Genomic DNA, 17,894 nt, shown 5'->3' on the forward strand with positions numbered 1-17,894 from the left:
TCATCTCAAGTCCTACAGATTTGCTGCAAGATGCTGGAGGCCAAAGCTGGATTCCTAGGGGCTGAGGAAGGAGGACCAAGTGAGCATCCTGAATAGAAATGCACCAGCCTGGATCAGGGGAACTAGGCTCCACAGCAGTAGGACTCTGAGGGTCTCGAGCTATCACACACTGAGGGCACCTCACTCATTAGTCAGTTCCAAATATCTGCCTCATCCAGAGAGTAGAAACCAGCCTGAAGACCATACCAGTTCAACTAAGAGCTTTCCTACTTCTCCCTCCTCCTTTTCCAACACTGGAGGGCGTGCAAGGAACTGGATGAGGATGGGGGTGCAGGAAGACTGAGAGAGAAGCAGCAGGTGAGGGCAAGCAGAGAAATAGCGAAGAAGCCAACCACATGCCCTGATCCACACTGGGGAAGGAAAGGAGATATGGTGCCAAATTAAAACTGTCTGTCAACCTAAGAAAAGTAGAAAGCCTTTGCACCTAACCTGACTTTTTTTCCAGGAACAAGGGAAAGTTACCTCTGGTCAATAAACTTCATAAGGGCTGTGGAAAACAAAAATGAAATTGAATTTTGAGTATTTTATAAGAACTGCTTGTTTAACATACCAGTTATATGCATATTAACACATTAACTGAAGACATCCAGTAGGAAAGAAATCTGTTTAGCTTTGGCTTAACCTGCTTATTAAGAAAAGTTATCCAAAATTTGGAGAAAAGCAAAAGGGATTACTGGATGCTATTTCAGTGTCCAGCTCAAAGTTTCTAAAAAGCTTGCTAGAAAACCTTTGTTTGACTTGCTCCTTAATATTGATTAGGATGTTTTACAACTCTAAAGAAGATTAATTTGAAGAAAGCTGATAGTGCAGCAAATTATATTTGTCTTAGAGTAAAGATAATCCCCCAAATTATCATTTATTGCCCTGTGAGAAATTAACCATGTTTGGATCTAATGTAGTAATCTCATTCTACATTTAAAAAAATGCCTTTCCTGATTGACATATGCACTCATGTTCCTCAAATGCTCCTTGAACTAGGTTTACCATCCTGCTGGATTCCTCATTAATAATAACTTAGTTAATAAACCTTTGATATTTTGATTTTATATTTGTGTGAGATAGTCATGCTTTGTAACTTTTTGAAAATTATACTTTAACAAGTGTTTCCAAAATTTATTTAGCTGCAGAAACACAACTAGCTTTTTTTCTAATCTCATTTAAACACATTGACATCATTTGGAACTATATTTCAAGGAATCTGCTTTGGAAATCTGCTGCTCAGGCAGTCTAATAAGGAAGTACACGGTTTGTAAATAGGCATGATAATCCTTATGATTAAGCCAAAGGAAGATTTCATGCAGTCCAAAAAAAGACTAAAAAGTGAGACAGTATCTTAATTCACATCTTCCTCCCAACCCCTAAACATCCTGAGAGTAAAATGAGGTACTGCTGTTTAGGAAAATGCAACTAACATACACATCCTAATTTCAAATATTTAATTAGGTATTTGAACTTCGGTATGGATACATCAATGGATACGTGTAGGAATATATGAGGTTTCTTTTTTCTTTTGGGGGGAAGATTAGCCCTGAGCTAACATCTGCCGCCAATCCTCCACTTTTTGCTGTGGAAGACTGGCCCTGAGCTAACGTCTGTGTCTATCTTCCTCTACTTTATATGTGGGACGCCTGCCACAGCATGGCTTGATAAGAGGTGTGTAGGTCCACACCTGGGATCCAAACCAGCAAATCCTGGGCTGCTGACATGGAGCACCCGAACTTAACTGCTATACCACCTGGCTGGCCCCTGAGGTTTCTTTTTTTAATTAAAAGATTAATTAAAAATTAATTTAATTATTCTTCTGCCTGATTTTTAATAGCCTCAAAGTAGTCCATTGTAGGGAGGTGACATAGCTTATCTTATGAATCTTCAACTATGGGCCATTTTGGTTGCTGCACATTCCTAACACTTTCTCTAGGCTAAGTTCCTAGAAGTGAAACATTAAAAGGAAGCATATTTTTCAATTTTTTAAAAATATGTTGTCAAATAGTTCTCCAAAAAGACTGTACACTTAAGAATTCCACCAATAGGTGTATGAGTGTGCTATTTCCTTATATTCTCCACAATACTGGGTATTGTATTTTTAAAGATATTGGTTCATTTAATATATTGGTCAATATAATTGGTTAATTTAATAGGGAGAGACTGGTATCTCATGGTTTTAATTAGCACTTAATTGCTAGTAAGGTGGATACTTTTTTATATTTTTTGGCCATGTTTTCCTAGTTGCATGTTTATCTTTCCATGTGAACTTCAGTATCAAATTGTTTAGTTCCATAGAAAAGATTATTGGTATTTTTATTGACATTGTGTTAAACACATAAATTAACTTACAGAGAACTGATGTGTTTATGATACTGAGATGTTCTATCCAAGAACACTGGGTGTATTTCTATTTGTTTAAAATCCATGTTTGTATCTTTTAGAAGTGCTTCAAAGTATCCTCCTATAAACTTTGCAAATTTATTTTTATATTTCTTCCTAAATATATTTTCTATATTATATTGTCCAAATGGTAATTCTTATGTATCTGAAGGTTTTTAGTTTTCATATGTTGATATTATATTTTGCTGCCTTAATGAAACTTTTGTTGTCTGAGTCATTTATCGTTGATTCTCTGAGGCTTTCTAGGGATACTCTCATATTGTCTGCAGTAGAGAGAGTTTTACTTCTCTTTACCAATTCTCCTGCCTCTAATTGATTTCCTTTTCTGATTTGCATTGGTTAATACCCCTAGTACAATGTTAAATAGTGACGTAGATACTGGGCATCCTTGTCTGTTCCTGATCTTAATAGAAATGTCTCGTGTTTCCCCTTTAAGTAAAATGATAGTTTAGAACTAAGATATATATATTTTTTTATCACATTAAGAAAGTATCCACAAATTTTACTTTTCTTGGTGATTTTTAAAACCAGGAATAAGAATTTAATTTTGTCAATGATTTTTCAGATTCTATGGAAATAATGTTATTTTTCTCCTTAAATCTGCTAATACGATATATTATAGTAATGGATTTCCCAATATTGAACCAACCTTGCATTTCAGGATTAAATTGTATTTGGACATGATGTATTGTTTTCTTAATGTAGTATCAGATTCTGTTTACTAATACTTTGTTTCATATCTGTTATGGGCTGAATTATGTCCCCCTAAAATTTATATGTTGAAGTAGTAACCCCCATTACCTCAGAATGTTACTATATCTGGAGATAAGGTCTTTAAAGAGGTAATTAAGTTAAAATGAGACCCTTAATGTGGGCTCTAATCCAGTACGACTGGTGTCATCAGATAAGAGGAGGTTTGGACAGACATGCACACACAGGAAAGACCATGTGAGGACAAAGGGAGAAGGTGGCCATCTGCAACCAAGGACAGAGGCCTCAGAAGACACCAAACGTGCCAACACCTTGATCTTGGACTTCTAACCTCCAGAACTGTGAGAAAACAAATTGTTTAAGTCACCCAGTCTGTGGTATTTTGCTATGAAAGCCCTAGCAAACTCATATAGTATCTTAGCATTGATAATAAGTGACATTGGTCTGTAATTTTTTTCATATTATTTTTAACAATAATATATCAATGTTATACTGGCTTTATAAAAAGAACTAGAGTTTTTCTTCATTTTCTATGTTATGGAACAATTTATGTAGAATTATGACTATTTGGTCTTTAACGGTTTGATAGACTTTCTCTGTGGAAACATCTGAGCCTGCTGCTTTTTTGTGGGCAATTTCCTTAATACTTTTCTCTGTTTTTCCTGTGGAATTGGCCTAAGTTGTCTATCACCAGAAAATTCTAGTTAGAGTAGTTTCTTATAAAATTATCTATTTCATCAATGTTTTCAAATTTATGTGCATAGTGGTCTACAAAATAGTCTCATGGTTTTATAAATTCCTTCTCAATAGATGTTACCCCCTTGTCATTTTTAATTTTGTATATTTGGTAGCTTTCTACTTTTATTTTCTTGATTAAGTTAGTGGTTTGACTTTATTTTTTCCCCAAAAAAACAGTATTTTTGAAATTAATTATATCTATATATTTTGTTTCTCTATCCCCCATCTCATTAATTTCTGCTTTTATTTTTGCTATTTTTTCCTTGTGCTTTCTTGTGCTTTACCTTTTGGTTCTTTTTCTAGCTTTTTGAGTTGAGAATTTAATTCATTAACTTTTATTGTTTCACTTATACTGATGTGTTTTAAGGCCATGATTTTCTTCTGACAACTGCTTTAAATGCATCCTATAGATTCTGATAAGTAGTGTTTTAATTAATTAATGTTAAAATCTAATTTAATTAAATTCTGTAATTTCTCTTTATAATTTCCCTTTTACTCGAGTGTTATTTACTAGAAAGTTTGTTTTAAATTTCTGATGAAAGCTTCTTTTTATCTCCTGATTTTGTTATTAATTCTGAATTTTATTGCATTGTAATCATAGAACATGGTTTATAATAATTCTATTTTATAGAACTTACTTATGCTTTTTTGTGACATAATATATGGTATGATATTTTGTGAATTTTACATGGGCGTGTGAGGACTCTATTATTAGGATGTAAAGTTCAGTATATATCCATAATTTCTCCTTTATTGATTTTGTTGTTTCAATTTTCTGTATCCTTATTTTAGCCCATCTTGATCTGTCTTCTATTAACAACAATGTGTTCAAGTATGTTATTGTCAGTGTGCTTCTGTTTCTCCTCATGTTTCCTGTTCCTTTTGCCTTCCAACAGTGGCTAGGGTTATATCGTCATTGGTAATTGCGGCTTATAAAAAACTTTTTTCTTTGATACTTTCAAAGGTTTTTGTTTGTTTGTTTTTATTAATTTTTTATTAACATTGGTTTATAACATTATATAAATTTCAAGTGTACATCATTATATTTCGATTTCTGTGTAGACTACATCATGTTCACCAGCCAGACTAATTACTATCCATCACCATACACATGTGCCCAGTTACCCTTTTTGCCCTCCTCTCTCCCCCCAACTCTGGTAACCACCAGTCTAATCTCTGTATCTATGTGCTTTTTTGTTGTTGTTGTTTTTATCTTCTGTTTATAAGTGAGATTATACGGTATTCAACTTTCTCCCTCTGACTTATTTCACTTAGCATAATACCCTCAAGGTCCATCCATGTTGTTGCAAATGGCGAGATTTCATCTTTTTTATGTCTGATTAGTTTTCCATTGTGTACATATACCAACTTCTTTATCCATTCATACTTTGATGGGCACTTAGGTTGTTTCCAAGTCTTGGCTATTTGAATAATGCCACAGTGAACATAAGGGTGCATATATATTTATGCATTCGTGTTTTCATGTTCTTTGGATAAATACCCAGCAGTGGAGTAGCTGGATCATATGGTAGTTCTATCTTTAATTTTCTGAGGCATCTCCATACTGTTTTCCATAGTGGCTGTACTAGTTTGCACTCCCACCAGTGCACTCCCATCACATGAGTTCTCTTTACTTCACATTCTTTCCAACACTTGTTCTTTCTTGTCTTATTAATTATAGTCATTCTGACGGGAGTGAGGAGATATCTCATTGTAGTTTTGATTTGCATTGCCCTAATAAGTAGTGATGTTGAACATCTTTTCATGTGCCTGTTGGCCAACTGTATATATTCTTTGGGAAAATGTCTGTTCAGATCTTTTGCCCATATTTTAATTGAGTTGTTTGCTTTTTTGTTGTTGAGATGTATGAGTTATTTACGTATTTTGAATATTAACCCCTTATAAGATATATGGTTTGTAAATTTCTTCTCCTAGTTGTTAGGTTGTATTTTTGTTTTGTTGATGGTTTCCTTTGCTGTGCAGAAGCTTTTTAGTTTGACATAGCCCAAGTGGCTTTTATTTTAAAATGTGTACTTCTTCATGTTTAGCGCTTTTTTTGGCTTGAATACTACTTGTCTGATATCATGATCACAGAACTTGTTTTCTTTTATTTCCATTTTTACATCCCTTTATTTTCAGCCTTTCTTTTACAGAGAGAATAGAGTTGCTCCTGTTTTATTAGACAAATTGGAAATCTTGTTATTTCATAGATTAATTAAATCCATCCAGGTTTATTTATTTTTAAATTTTCTTTTGGTATTTAGGAAACTCTGTATCTTTATTCTAGAGATTACTTACGGACTTCTATCTTTGCTGATTCTAGTTGCCTTTTACGTTTTGATGTGTGTTTGCATTCATATCCTTTAATCCCCATCTATTACCTAGATAACAATCGGTAAGCTTGTTTTGCTTTTTCTTTTCTTCTCCCTTCTCCTCCTATTTTACTTGCTTAAATTTTTACTTAGAACATATCACATTTATGTATTACTCTTTAACTCTCATTCCCAAGTTGGTTTGGTCTTAAATTTAAACTCTGTGTTATTCAGTGCTTGCTATCAGTCCTTTTGCTAAAGGTTTCTCAATCATCTTTAGTTGAAGTTCATCCTCTAAGATATTCCTCAAGAAAGGCTCATAAGTTCAGTATTTCCCAAGCTTTTTCATGTTCAAAACAATTTTTCTATAGTCTTGATACTCAAAGGACAGTGTAGTGGGTTGAATAATGTCACACAAGAAGAGATGTTCAAGTCCTAACCCTTGTTACTTGTGAATATCCGCTTATTTGGAAATAGGGTCTTAATTAAGGATCTTGGGATGAGATTATCTTGGATCTAAAATGGGCCCTAAATCCAATGACTAGTGTCCTTATAGAGAAAAGAGGGTGAGATTTTAAACACAGAGACACAGAGGGGAAGGCCACATAAAGACAGAGACAGAGAATGGAGTTAATGCAGCTGCAAGCCACAGAATACCAGCCACCAGCAGCTGGGCAGCCACAGCAGCTGGGAGAGAGGCATGGAACAGATTATCCTTCAGAGCCACCGGAAGAAATCAATGCTGCTGACACCTTGATTTCAGATTTCTGGCCTGCAGAACTCTAGAGAATAAATGTCAATTGTTTTAAGCCAAGTTTGTGGTAATTTGTTATAATAGTCCTGGGAAACTAACACAGGCAGCTTAGCTGGTTATAAAATCTTTAGTTCACACTTTCTTTCCTTGAGTTTCCTGTTCTTCTGTTTTTTTGGGTTTTGTTTGCTTGTTTTTGGGGGCTGCTCCATAGATGCCTTACTTTGTATGTGACTTTGGAGAAATCTGAAGTCTGGTGCTGTCTAATTCTCTTGTCCTTGAAAGTTATTTGGTCTTTTACCTGGAGGCTTTGAGTATTTTTCCTTTATCTTTAAAAGTCTCATCATTTTATTATGATATGTCTTAGAATTGATCATTCTCTGTAAATTTTCTCAAGTAGCTGTGGGATCTTTAAATAGTAGATTCAGATTATTTTTACCGTTGGAATTTTTTCTGGATTATAGGATGAAATATTCATTCTGGTCTGTTGTTTTCATTTGCTTCTCCAATTATAAGAATTGTGGGCCTTCATCACCCATCTTCCATTTCAGCCATTTACTCTGGCCCTTTTTACTTCTTTCTTTTTTTCATTTTTATTCATTTGGTTGTTTTCCTGCCCCTTTTCAATGCTGCTTATTAAACTTTTTACATGAAACTACTCTCCTTTGGGCACTTTGTCATTTAGTTTTCAATTCTGAGATGATTTTTGTTTTCTTCCATTTCCTTCTTGAGTTCAATCAGCTTGCTTCCCTTCTTATTTTTTGGTCTATTTTGTTCTTAGTTTGTTAATTTCTGATTCAAAGTGTTTTTCATATCCCAAATGCTTGTTTGGAGATATTCAGTTTAATTTTTTTTTTTTTTGAGAAAAATTAGCCCTGAGCTAACATCTGCTGCCAACCCTCCTCTTTTTACTGAGGAAGATTGGCCCTGAGCTAATATTCGTGACCATCTTCCTCTATTTTATATGTGGGACGCCTACCACAGCATGGCTTGATAGCCCTGTGTAGCTCCACATGCGGGATCCGAATCAACAAACCCAAGGCTGCCAAAGTGGAATGTGCAAATTTAACCGCTGCGCCACTGGGCAGGCCCTGATATTCAGTTTAATTTTGTGTATTGCATTACAATTTTCTTCTGCTTTGTGGTCATTTTTTGAGGAAGGAATTTTTATCAGCTGAAATGTTTTTATTTTCCTTTCTGTTCCTACGTGTAATAATTTTGTGTTGATGAAAACTCTATGCATCCTATGAACAGGGTTTGTGATTTAGAGTTAGGTTACAAGATTACTAGTTCAAGAGTGCCCTCCCTTGTCAGCATAGTGAAGTGCAATATCTTTAGTGGATGGCTTTCTTTTTCAAGGGAGGAGAAAATGATTTTATGATCTTTGATTTTGGTTCTTGCAGGATCCTAAATTTCTCTCTCTTTCTTCTTTTTCTCTGTACCACCAAATCTCCAAAGAATGCTTTTCCTTTCTTTTTAAACTCACTTCTCTTCTCCTTTTCCATTTTTGAGGCAATTACCTTGAGTCGTGCTCATTTTTAAGTTCTTTCCCTGTAGTCAGTGTTTTGATCCACTAGAATGCTTTTTTTACACACTTTCTTTTTTTAAAAAAAAAAAGATTTTATTTTTCCTTTTTCTCCCCAAAGCCCCCCAGTACACAGTTGTGTATTTTTAGTTGTGGGTCCTTCTAGTCATGGCATGTGGGACGCTGCCTCAGCATGGCTTGATGAGCAGTGCCATGTCCGTGCCCAGGATCCAAACGGGTGAAACCCTGGGCTGCCGAAGCAGAGCGCGTGAACCCAACCACTTGGCCACAAGGCCGGCCACTTTATATACTTTCATCCATAAGTTCTCCTTCTTTCTGATGTAATTTTAGGTCAATTTTAGACTCACCTTCTCCCCTTCTTTTATTTTCACAGCTTTTCTGGAGTCCTGCTTCCCTGATTCTGCTCAAAGTCTATGAGAGAAGCTAGAAAGATAGCTCTGGTAGAAATTGGTGTTTATTTTTTTATTTACTGATAATTTGAGGATTGTAATTATGTTAAGTATGGAATTTGTGTGGTTTTGTTCTTTTTGTAATCTGCGTAGTTTGGGGGAGCATGTATGGGAAGCTTCATATTTAGTTGGCTACAATTACCAAATTTTCCTCAGCTTCTTTCTTTCTTATCATAGATCCTAGATTCACTTCAGTAAGTTTAACAAAAAAAAAACCTTTGGGGGTTTAGTTGGAATTATGTTGGATTTATGGATTAATGCGCAAGAACTGACTTGGCTGTTAGGCATGTGCTTTGGAAACGAATTGCCAGAATTCAGATCCTGCTCTGATTTTGGGCAAATTGCTTCTCTCTAGGCCACAGCTTCTTCATTTGTTTAAAAAGAAAACCAAAAAAACCTTCAAAAAGTTGTGTGGTCATCTGTATAAATTGCTTGACATAGAACTTGTTGCATATCAAGAGACTAATTACATCGTTATTATGATGATGATTTATTACTAACTGATCTTCACATCTAGGAAAATATTTTATTTCTCCATTTTATTTGAGTCTTCTTATTTCTCCCTCAGTAAGGTTTGTTACTATCTTCACATTTGTCTTGCACATTTCTTTTAATTTGATTCCAGGTATTTCATATTTTTATTGCAATTATTAATGCCATTTTTTGGCAGTGTATTCTCTGCCTTCGTATACAGGAGAACTATTGTTTTTGTCAATTTTGCATTCAACATCCTTGTAGAATTCTCTTATTGCTTCATTATTTTTTTACTTGACTCTCGTTGGTCTTTTAGGTAGACAAGAATACCCTTTGCATGTAATGATAATTTATCTTTTTCTTGCTGATAACTACACCTCATTTATTTTTCTTGTCTCTTCCATTGGCTAGGACTTCCAGCACAATGTGTAACAATAGCAGTGATGACCAGCATCTTCATCTTATTTCTGTTTTAGATAAGAATGTCTCTAGTGGTTCACTGTTAAATATGATGTTAGCTGATGATTTTATATATATGTTCTTTTTCAGGGTACTGCATTGTATAATGTGACCATTTTATTCTTATCATGTTAGTTTAGTAATATGGTTTTTTAAGTCCTTCAATATTCTGCTGAATATGATTTGCTGTTGTTTTATTTATAAATTTTCCATTTATATGTTGATATTTATGTTTGCTTTTGTGGCTATCTTTGTTAGACTTAAATATCAGGGCTAATGAATTTTATAAAATGAAATAAGAAGTCTATATTTTTCTATGCTTTGGAACAGTTTATATACCGTGGAAATTACTTGTTTTTTAAAAATTTGGAAGAACCTGCCAACCACATTTTTTCCTTTAGGTAATCGTTTGGTATCTAAAATTTTCTTCTTTCTTTTTTTTTCTACATAGAAGGTTATCTTTTATTGTTTTCTTAATTTTTATCAATCATTTTAACTTATTTGTGAATAGATGGTGAAAAATCCAAAAGTTACAAAAGAACACATACCCTTTTACTCCAGTCATTCTCTTCTCCTCAGAGGCAACCACTGTTCCTTGCATATCTTTCCAAAGATATTCTGTGAATACATAAGAGCATATGAATGTGTGTATTTATATTTTATTTTTTAGACAAATATAGCAGGCTATACACGCAGTCACGCAACTTGCTTTTTTCGTTGTACATATTAAAGCATGCTTCCAAATTGGTGCATGTAGAACTGCCTCATCCTTTCTCTTCCATTTCCCAGAAGTACCCTAATTTATTCAACTAATGCCCTAATGCTGGACTATAGTTTCCAGTCTTTTGCTATTATAAACAATACTACAATAAATATCTTTGCATATATTTATCATTCTACACATATGAGAGTGTATATATATAGCTTAAATTCCTAGAAGTGACATACCTATTAGGATGGCTAAAATCCAAAACACTGACAACACCAAATGCTGGTGAGGATGTGGAACAACAGGAAGTCTCATTCATTGCTGGTGGGAATGCAAAATGGTACAATGACTTTAGAAGACAGTTTGGCAGTTTCTTACAAAATTAAACATACTCTTACCATATGATACAGCAATGGTGCTCCTTTGTGTTTACTCAAAGGAGTTGAAAACTTATATCCACACAAAAACCTACACATGGATGTTTACAGCAGCTTTATTCACCATTGCCAAAACTTGGAAGCAACCAAGATGTCCTTCAGTAGGTGAATGGATAAATAAACTGTGGTACATCCAGACAATAGACTATTATTCAAACTAAAAAGAAATGAAGGAAGGGAAGGATGAATAGGCAGAGAGCACAGAGGATTTTTAGGGCAGCAAAAATACTCTGTATGATACTATAATGGTGGATACAGATTATACTTTTGTCTGACCCATAGAATGTACACCACCAAGAGTGAGCCCTAATGTAAACTATGGATGGGTAATGGTGATGTGTCAGTGTAGGTTCATTGATTATAACATGCACCACTCTGGTGAGTATGTTGATAGTGGGGGAGGCTACTCATGTATGGGGGCAGGGAGATATATGGGAACTCTGTACCTTCCTCTCAATTTTGTTGTGAACCTAAAACTGCTCTAAAAAAAGAAAGCCTACTCTCAAAAATCCTAGAAATGATATTTCAGGATCAAAGGATATATGCATTTAAATTTTTAATAAATATAACAAGTGCTTTCCATAAAAATTGCAACAATCTACATTCTCATCAGCATTGCCTATATTTACACTTCACTCTCTTCAAGACAATGTAGTTGAACTTTTTGATCTTTGCTCAACTGATAAAGGAAAAGGGTGTCTGTTTGTAATTTTAGTTTTTATGTCTCCTATTATAAATTAGATAGGACATCTCTCTCTTTTTTTCTTTTAATATGTTTGAGCCATGTGAATTTCCTTTTGCGTGACCTGCCTGTTCATTTCCTTTGCACATTTTCTGTTATGTTTGCACATAATATTATAGTTAGAAATTCACAAATTGGGATGGGAATGACAGTGTTGAAATTTCATATTTTGGATTAAAAAATATAGTTGTCACATACCTCCTAGTTAACCTCATACACCCAATAACCTGCAGCTGTAAGCATGAGGTGAAAGTAGAACAGAATGAGAAAAGTGGTAGGGTATAGGTAATTTTTCTATATGCCTGAGTCCAACCTCAGATTCTTAACAGAAGAAAAAATACTGTACCTAAATATTATAAAAAGCATAGGATCAGGCTCACTGTCTAGTTTCATTTACATTGTTTTTGTGGAATAGTCCTGAGCCACATTTCATTAGATTGTGCAAGGTTCTTTGTGTAGCCTGAAATCTGGAGAGCTGTTAACGTACCCCTGCTAAGATAAAGCTAAGCATTGTAGCAGATATGATTTGCAAACTGACTGTTTAGAGCAACCTGAACAACTCAGTTGCTTTTTTTTGCCAAACATGAGTAAATGGACAAATACTGACCATCTACTGTGGTATTATTATACAAGGTGTGGATACTGGGCTTTTGTAATACTTTCCTAGAGCTGCCTCAAAAAAATACCACAAACTGGGGGGCTTAAAACAAAAGCAACATATTGTCTCATGTTTCTAAGAGGCTAGAAGTCTGAAATCAAGGTGTGGCAGGGCCATGCTCTGTCTGAAACCTCTAGGGGAATCTTTCCTTGCCTCCTGGTAGTTTCTGGTGATTTGTTGGCTATCTTTGGCATTCCTTGGCTTGCAGCTGTGTTACTCCCATCTCTGTGTTCGTTGTCACATGACATTTTCCCTGTGTGTTTCTGTCTTCACATGGCCATCTTCTTATAAGGATATCCTACTCCTACTCTAATACGACCTTATCTTAACTACATCTGCAACAACTCTATTTCCAAATAACGTCCTATTCTGAGTTAATGAGGGTTAGGATTTCAACATATGGTTCATTTTTGGGGGGGCAGGCAACAATTCAACCCACAACAACCTTTCTCTGGAATCTTTTGGGAGAAGGTGAGAGAGAATGTAAAAGCCAAAGATGCTGAAACATTGTACATACGCTGCATTCAGCTTGCTAAGAGATAAAGTTACAGCTTCACATTCACTGTAAACACACAGAACAGATGAGTTACTGCATAGGCTCTTACAAAGCACTTCCGCCCTACGTGGATTCTGCCCCTTTCCTGCTTCACGCTTCTCTGGACCATGTGCTCCACCTTCAGCCATTGCCCTGCCACCCTGCCCTTAACAGGAGGAGCTGCAAGCTTGAGTTAAGAGAAAAAGAAATGTATGAAGAAGGGTCAAATGACCCCCATCAGATCACAGACTGCAGGCCGAGGAGACTTTTGTTTGCTTCTGTGCTGTTGTGCTCCATGGGCCCCTCCCACTGTCCATAGGAGCTCCCTTGTCACCCTTTGAGAGGGACAAGAACCTGCAGGTGGAACTGTTCTTGAAGTAATCCTGAGTGCTCTCAAGTTTCAGTCAAAAGACGTCCTTTTTGAATTTGACACCTGCTGGCTCTAAACCTAAGAAAAATCTCTTCACTGAGGGCCAGATTTTACTGCTTGGTTCAATCACACCTCCACTGAGATCCCTTTCTGTCTTTCTGAGGGCAGGATTTGAACTTTTGCTTGTTGTCTCAGAACTAATGTGCAGCCTTTCCTTGCTTTGCTGTGGTGTTTTGTACTATTAATGCACTCACATCTAAGTGGTTTGCTTCCTTCTTTCCCAAACACACCTTAGAGTATTTCTTGCCTTTTTCAGCAGCCAAGGAATTTTACCCTAATTTCTAAAAAGGCAGTGAGAAGTTATCCTTATTTTCAAATAGGAAAAGACGGTCATAGTAATGCAAAGTAATAACATTATATGTATTCATGTATGAAAAAAACATATTTATTGCTTTGCATTACTATGACCTTCTCTTCCTATTTGAATATATATATTGAGTACATATACACACATATTTAGAGTGGTCATGCTTTTTTTTTTTTGGTTTGATGACTATGTAAGTCCTTGGCTTGTATATTATATGATACATGGGTGTGATTTTTTAAGCATGATATTTTTGTCAGAGATAATTATTTTCAAATTATCTGGCTGATTTTTAGAAATGCAAACACACAGAGAGGTGTTTTGCTTTTTTTCCTTTGGTGAGGAAGATCGTCCCTGATCTAACATCTGTGCCAATCTTCCTCTATTTTGTATGTGGGACACCACCACAGCATGGCTTGATGAGCTGTGTGTAGGTCTGTGCCTGGGATCCAAACCTGTGGACCCCAGGGCCGCCAAAGAGGAACATGTGAACTTAACCACTAAGCCACTGGGCGGCCCCAAGAGAGGTTTTTTTTTTTTTTAATCAGCTACACTCCAGTTATTTTTCTGTTGGTTCCCGCCCAAAGAGCACTGGCTGAAAAAGCCTGGTGGACCTCACTCTGGGGAAGGCAGAAAGCAAAGGCCAGTCCTGCCTTCCCCAGCCTTTGTAGCAGCAGTTGTTTCCTGGAAAGTGGGAAAAAGAAAGTAAGCAGAAAGTTAGGTTTGAGTTGAAATTGTCACTTTCTCTCCAACTGGGAGAACGTTTCTTTGACATTGCTTCAGCTGGGCCTAAGGGAGAGGTAGCAGATGCATGACATGGGGTATGAGGTACTCTCTCTCTTCTCTTCAGAAATCACCTAACAAAATCTTTCCCAAAAGGAACAAAAATCTATCCACCTTCCTCAACCACGACTCTTCCGTAAGAACCAGGCTGGTCCCTTCACCCTCCCGCTGGGTACAGATGCCCCCACTGCGAAGTGTCCTTGTTTCCTGGTGGGTTTTAAGACCCTCTCCTCCGGCTTTCCTTGCAAGTGTACTAAAACACATTGCATTCTGATTGGTCTTCTCCACTAAAAGCAGCTGGAGCACCTAGGTCTGCCTTTACACCTCGGCTCACGTTATGAAATAAAGTCTTCCCCTTCTCAAAGCTATCCAAATTTCACTATTCGCCAATCACCTCCTCCACAGCGCCTTCCAGAACTGCGCTGATCCGCAGCAACGTCCTCTTCAGCAGTGTTCCTATGCCTCAGCACTGTGCTGGGCACCGGGACGGTGAGGTGACAGAACCCGCCCCAGCCTGGGTGGCCTGGGCCGCGGACCCCGCCCCGGGCATTGTCCCGCTCTGTCCTCCAGCCGCATCTTTAAGCCGGGCACCGTGTGACAGCGTCTGCGCGCTCCGCCCGGCCCGCCGCGTGAGAAAGAGCTCGCGCCGCTTCCAGGTTGTTACGCCAGAGGACTGAAAAGGGCGAAAAAGCTCCGCGGTAGTGCGCAGGCGTAGCGGCACTTCTGCTTTCTTCGCCCAGGTCCTTGGTGGTTCGGCGCGCGCGGCGCGCTCCTCTGCCGGGTGGGGGCGCTGCGGAGAACGCTCCCGAAGCGGGCGGGGACCCCGCAGGGGGTGGTGCTGGGCCGCGCGGGAGGAGGGGTGCGGCGCTGGCCGGGATGGGGCGGGCGTGGCGGGGCGTGCGCTGGGGGTGCCGGCCCACGGGGACGGGTGACGGCGGTGACAGCGGGCGGGGCGCGGGCGGCGTCGCATGCACGCCCTCCGGTCGGCCGGGCGGGGCAGTGGTCGGGCTCGGCGCCGGGCGCGCGGGCTGAGACGCTCCGGTCGGACGCGGCGCCATGCGCGGCCCCCCTGCCTGGCCGCTGCTGCTGCTCGTGCGGCGGGGCCCGGCCGTCTGCGCCCCCGGCTCCTGGCCGCAGCCAGCGGGCCTGGGGACTGCGCGGCCTTGGGGCGCAGAGCTGGGGCTGCTCGGCGGTGCCGGAGCCGCGCGCCGCTGGGCCAGAAGCTGCCCGGGCGGGCGGCCCGGGGGCCCGGGGGCCGGAGCGGGCCTGGCGCGGCTCCTGGGGCTGTGGGCGCGGCCCTCTGGCGCCGGCAGGTGCGGGGTGCTGGCCGTGTCCGGCGCGCCGCGGTCTCCGCGCGCCGGGCTCCCGGGCCGCCCAGCCGGCGCGGTCCGGGCGGGGGGCGAGGCCTGGCGGCGCGGGCCGGCGTTGCCTGCGGCCGCGGCTATTCCCAAGGACCACTCTCGGCTGCGGCGGGCGGCGGCCGGGCGCTCGGAGGCCCAGAAGCTCCTGGGGCTAGTTTACCCCGAGCGCCGGAGGCTGGCAGGTAGGACCGTCCTCTTCCCCTGCAGGCTGATACGCCTCACGGAGCGCGTGGTCCTGGGTCACGAGAGGGGACACTGAGGGGGCGGCGGAGAGACCCAGGGCTACCTGCACCACCGGGAGGAGGGACGGGGTGGCCCTTTACCTGCGAAATTGTACCGGGAAGTGCTGGACAGAGCGCTCAGCTCGCTGTAGCATCAAGCCTTTCAGCTTAACTGGGAATCTGTTCGCTGCTCTGTTTTACGTTTGTTTTCTTAACTTGACACACATTAAACAAGTGGAGCAGTCTCTCATTATGAGAATCTTTGGGCTGTTTTGCTTTCGCTTTGCCAGCATTCTCAGAATGAGCTGGGTCCCTCCCCCCCTTTTTAAAATTTGTTCTAGCCAAACAACAGCCATTTTGTATTATGCACTTATACTATTTTTTAAAAACGTTATTTGCTTTAGGCAGGTTTATGAAGCAGTCAACAGTATTTTTGCTATGTGAAACAAGACAATCTAAACCCTTAGATTTGGCTTGTGTTTTTGCCTTCCTGTGTGGCTTTTAGGAAGTTACTAAGTGATTTTCAGAACAGTCAACACTGGTCATGATCAGTGATCTGTAAACTCCAGGAGCTTTGAGAAATTAGATTATAACCCAACTAAATCAAAGTTGAGTAATTTTTTAAAGAAATCAAAAGGAATTTTTGGGGGGACACAAAATCCAGATAAACAGAAGGATTTTCTATAGTTCCCCATTTTTAGTCATAAATGGAGAAATGTTTAACAGCAAGGGCCTTGTAAGATCTAAAATGTTTTGAGATTTCTCTACATTTCCAATTCTTTACTAAATATTTATTGAGCCCTCATTGTGTGCTAGGCCTTGGGGTTACACTGGCAGGCAGAGAGAAAGGTGGTTCTGTCCCTGCTGGGGCTGCCAGTGTAGGGAGGGAGAGACATTAATGAAATGGTCCCATGACTGGAGATAAAACTGCAGCTGTGGTGAGGGTGAAAAGGGGGCCTGGGAGGTTGTCAGCTGCAACACTTAAAAGAGGAGAATCCCACATTCTCTGCTGCAAATCCATTGCTTCAGGAAGGTGCCCCTGGAGAGCCATTCGTCGTTTGGGCAGGTTGGTGCTGTGGAGGAGGCGGTTAGAGTGGAACATTTTACCTCTTACTGACTGTTAGAACTTAGGGGGTTTCTTGGTATCACTGAGGTGTAAAGAGAATCATTTCAGTGCTCGGTTGGTCGCATGAAGATTTTGATGGAAATAAAGATCTTTTCCTCTTTTAAAAGAAAATTTTGAGACTGAGAGCTCTCACTGGACTGTGAGCTGCTTGAGACGGGCTGTGTCTGATTCATTCCTCTTTCTGTCTCTAGTTCTTAGCATGTGTGTGGCACAGAGCAGGGGCTCAGGGTGCCTTAGAAGAAAGAATAAATGATGGTACGACCAGGCCCAGATCGAGGCCTAAATTTAGAGACCCTGAGCACTACAGAGTGTGTCCACCCTTCCCCTATGCAACTCAAAGTGTTTTGTTTTTGAAATATTAAATGTCAAGAAAGTTTTTTAGGTATCAGGCTTTGCTGGTGCCCACATGTGCCCAGCGGTGTTGGGTAGCCCAGCCCTGCCTCTCCCATGACCGTTGTCCTGGCTATGACCATTGTCCAAGTACTCTCTTGCCCTATTCCCACATGTCCTGCCATACTAGTATGTTGAGAAGACAGTCTTAAACAAGGTAGGAGCTGTATCTCCTTTTATTTAAGAAGGGGAGCTGTTTTGATCTGCTGTATTGAATAATTGTGAACATATAATTTGAGGAGATAAGTCTGGTGTTGGTATACTGTTGTTTTTTGTCTTTTTACCTTTTAAACAGATAATAAGTACATATTAT

The 17,894-nt window shown here is 39.5% G+C and overlaps 1 protein-coding gene and 1 long non-coding RNA gene across 4 annotated transcripts in view; one reads left to right on the forward strand and one right to left on the reverse strand.

The window, feature by feature from the left end:
- Window positions 1–410: 410 nt before the first annotated feature.
- On the reverse strand, window positions 411–15,089 carry LOC139074792 (uncharacterized). Of its 2 annotated transcripts, XR_011524557.1 has the most exons (4): window positions 14,878–15,079; window positions 10,834–10,915; window positions 10,434–10,503; window positions 411–547 (listed from the first exon to the last, which is right to left on the reverse strand). It is a non-coding gene; the product is annotated as an uncharacterized lncRNA (long non-coding RNA). The 2 variants fall into 2 exon arrangements; XR_011524555.1 differs by lacking the exon at window positions 411–547 and having other exon boundaries at window positions 8,436–10,503; window positions 14,878–15,089.
- A 343-nt stretch (window positions 15,090–15,432) lies between these two features.
- ABCB10 (ATP binding cassette subfamily B member 10) overlaps window positions 15,433–17,894 on the forward strand; it is a 39,945-nt gene continuing 37,483 nt past the window's right edge. The window contains exons 1-2 of one of the 2 annotated variants that reach the window (XM_070566931.1): window positions 15,435–15,714; window positions 15,862–16,026. In XM_070566931.1, the coding sequence (XP_070423032.1) occupies window positions 15,540–15,714; window positions 15,862–16,026 (340 nt within the window). In that variant the 5' untranslated portion in view covers window positions 15,435–15,539. Of the gene's footprint in view, window positions 16,027–17,894 lie in introns of both variants that reach the window. The other variant, XM_008533656.2, reaches the window with a different exon arrangement.

Source organism: Equus przewalskii, chromosome 1, assembly GCF_037783145.1.
Source record: "Equus przewalskii isolate Varuska chromosome 1, EquPr2, whole genome shotgun sequence".
Lineage (NCBI taxonomy): Eukaryota > Metazoa > Chordata > Mammalia > Perissodactyla > Equidae > Equus > Equus przewalskii.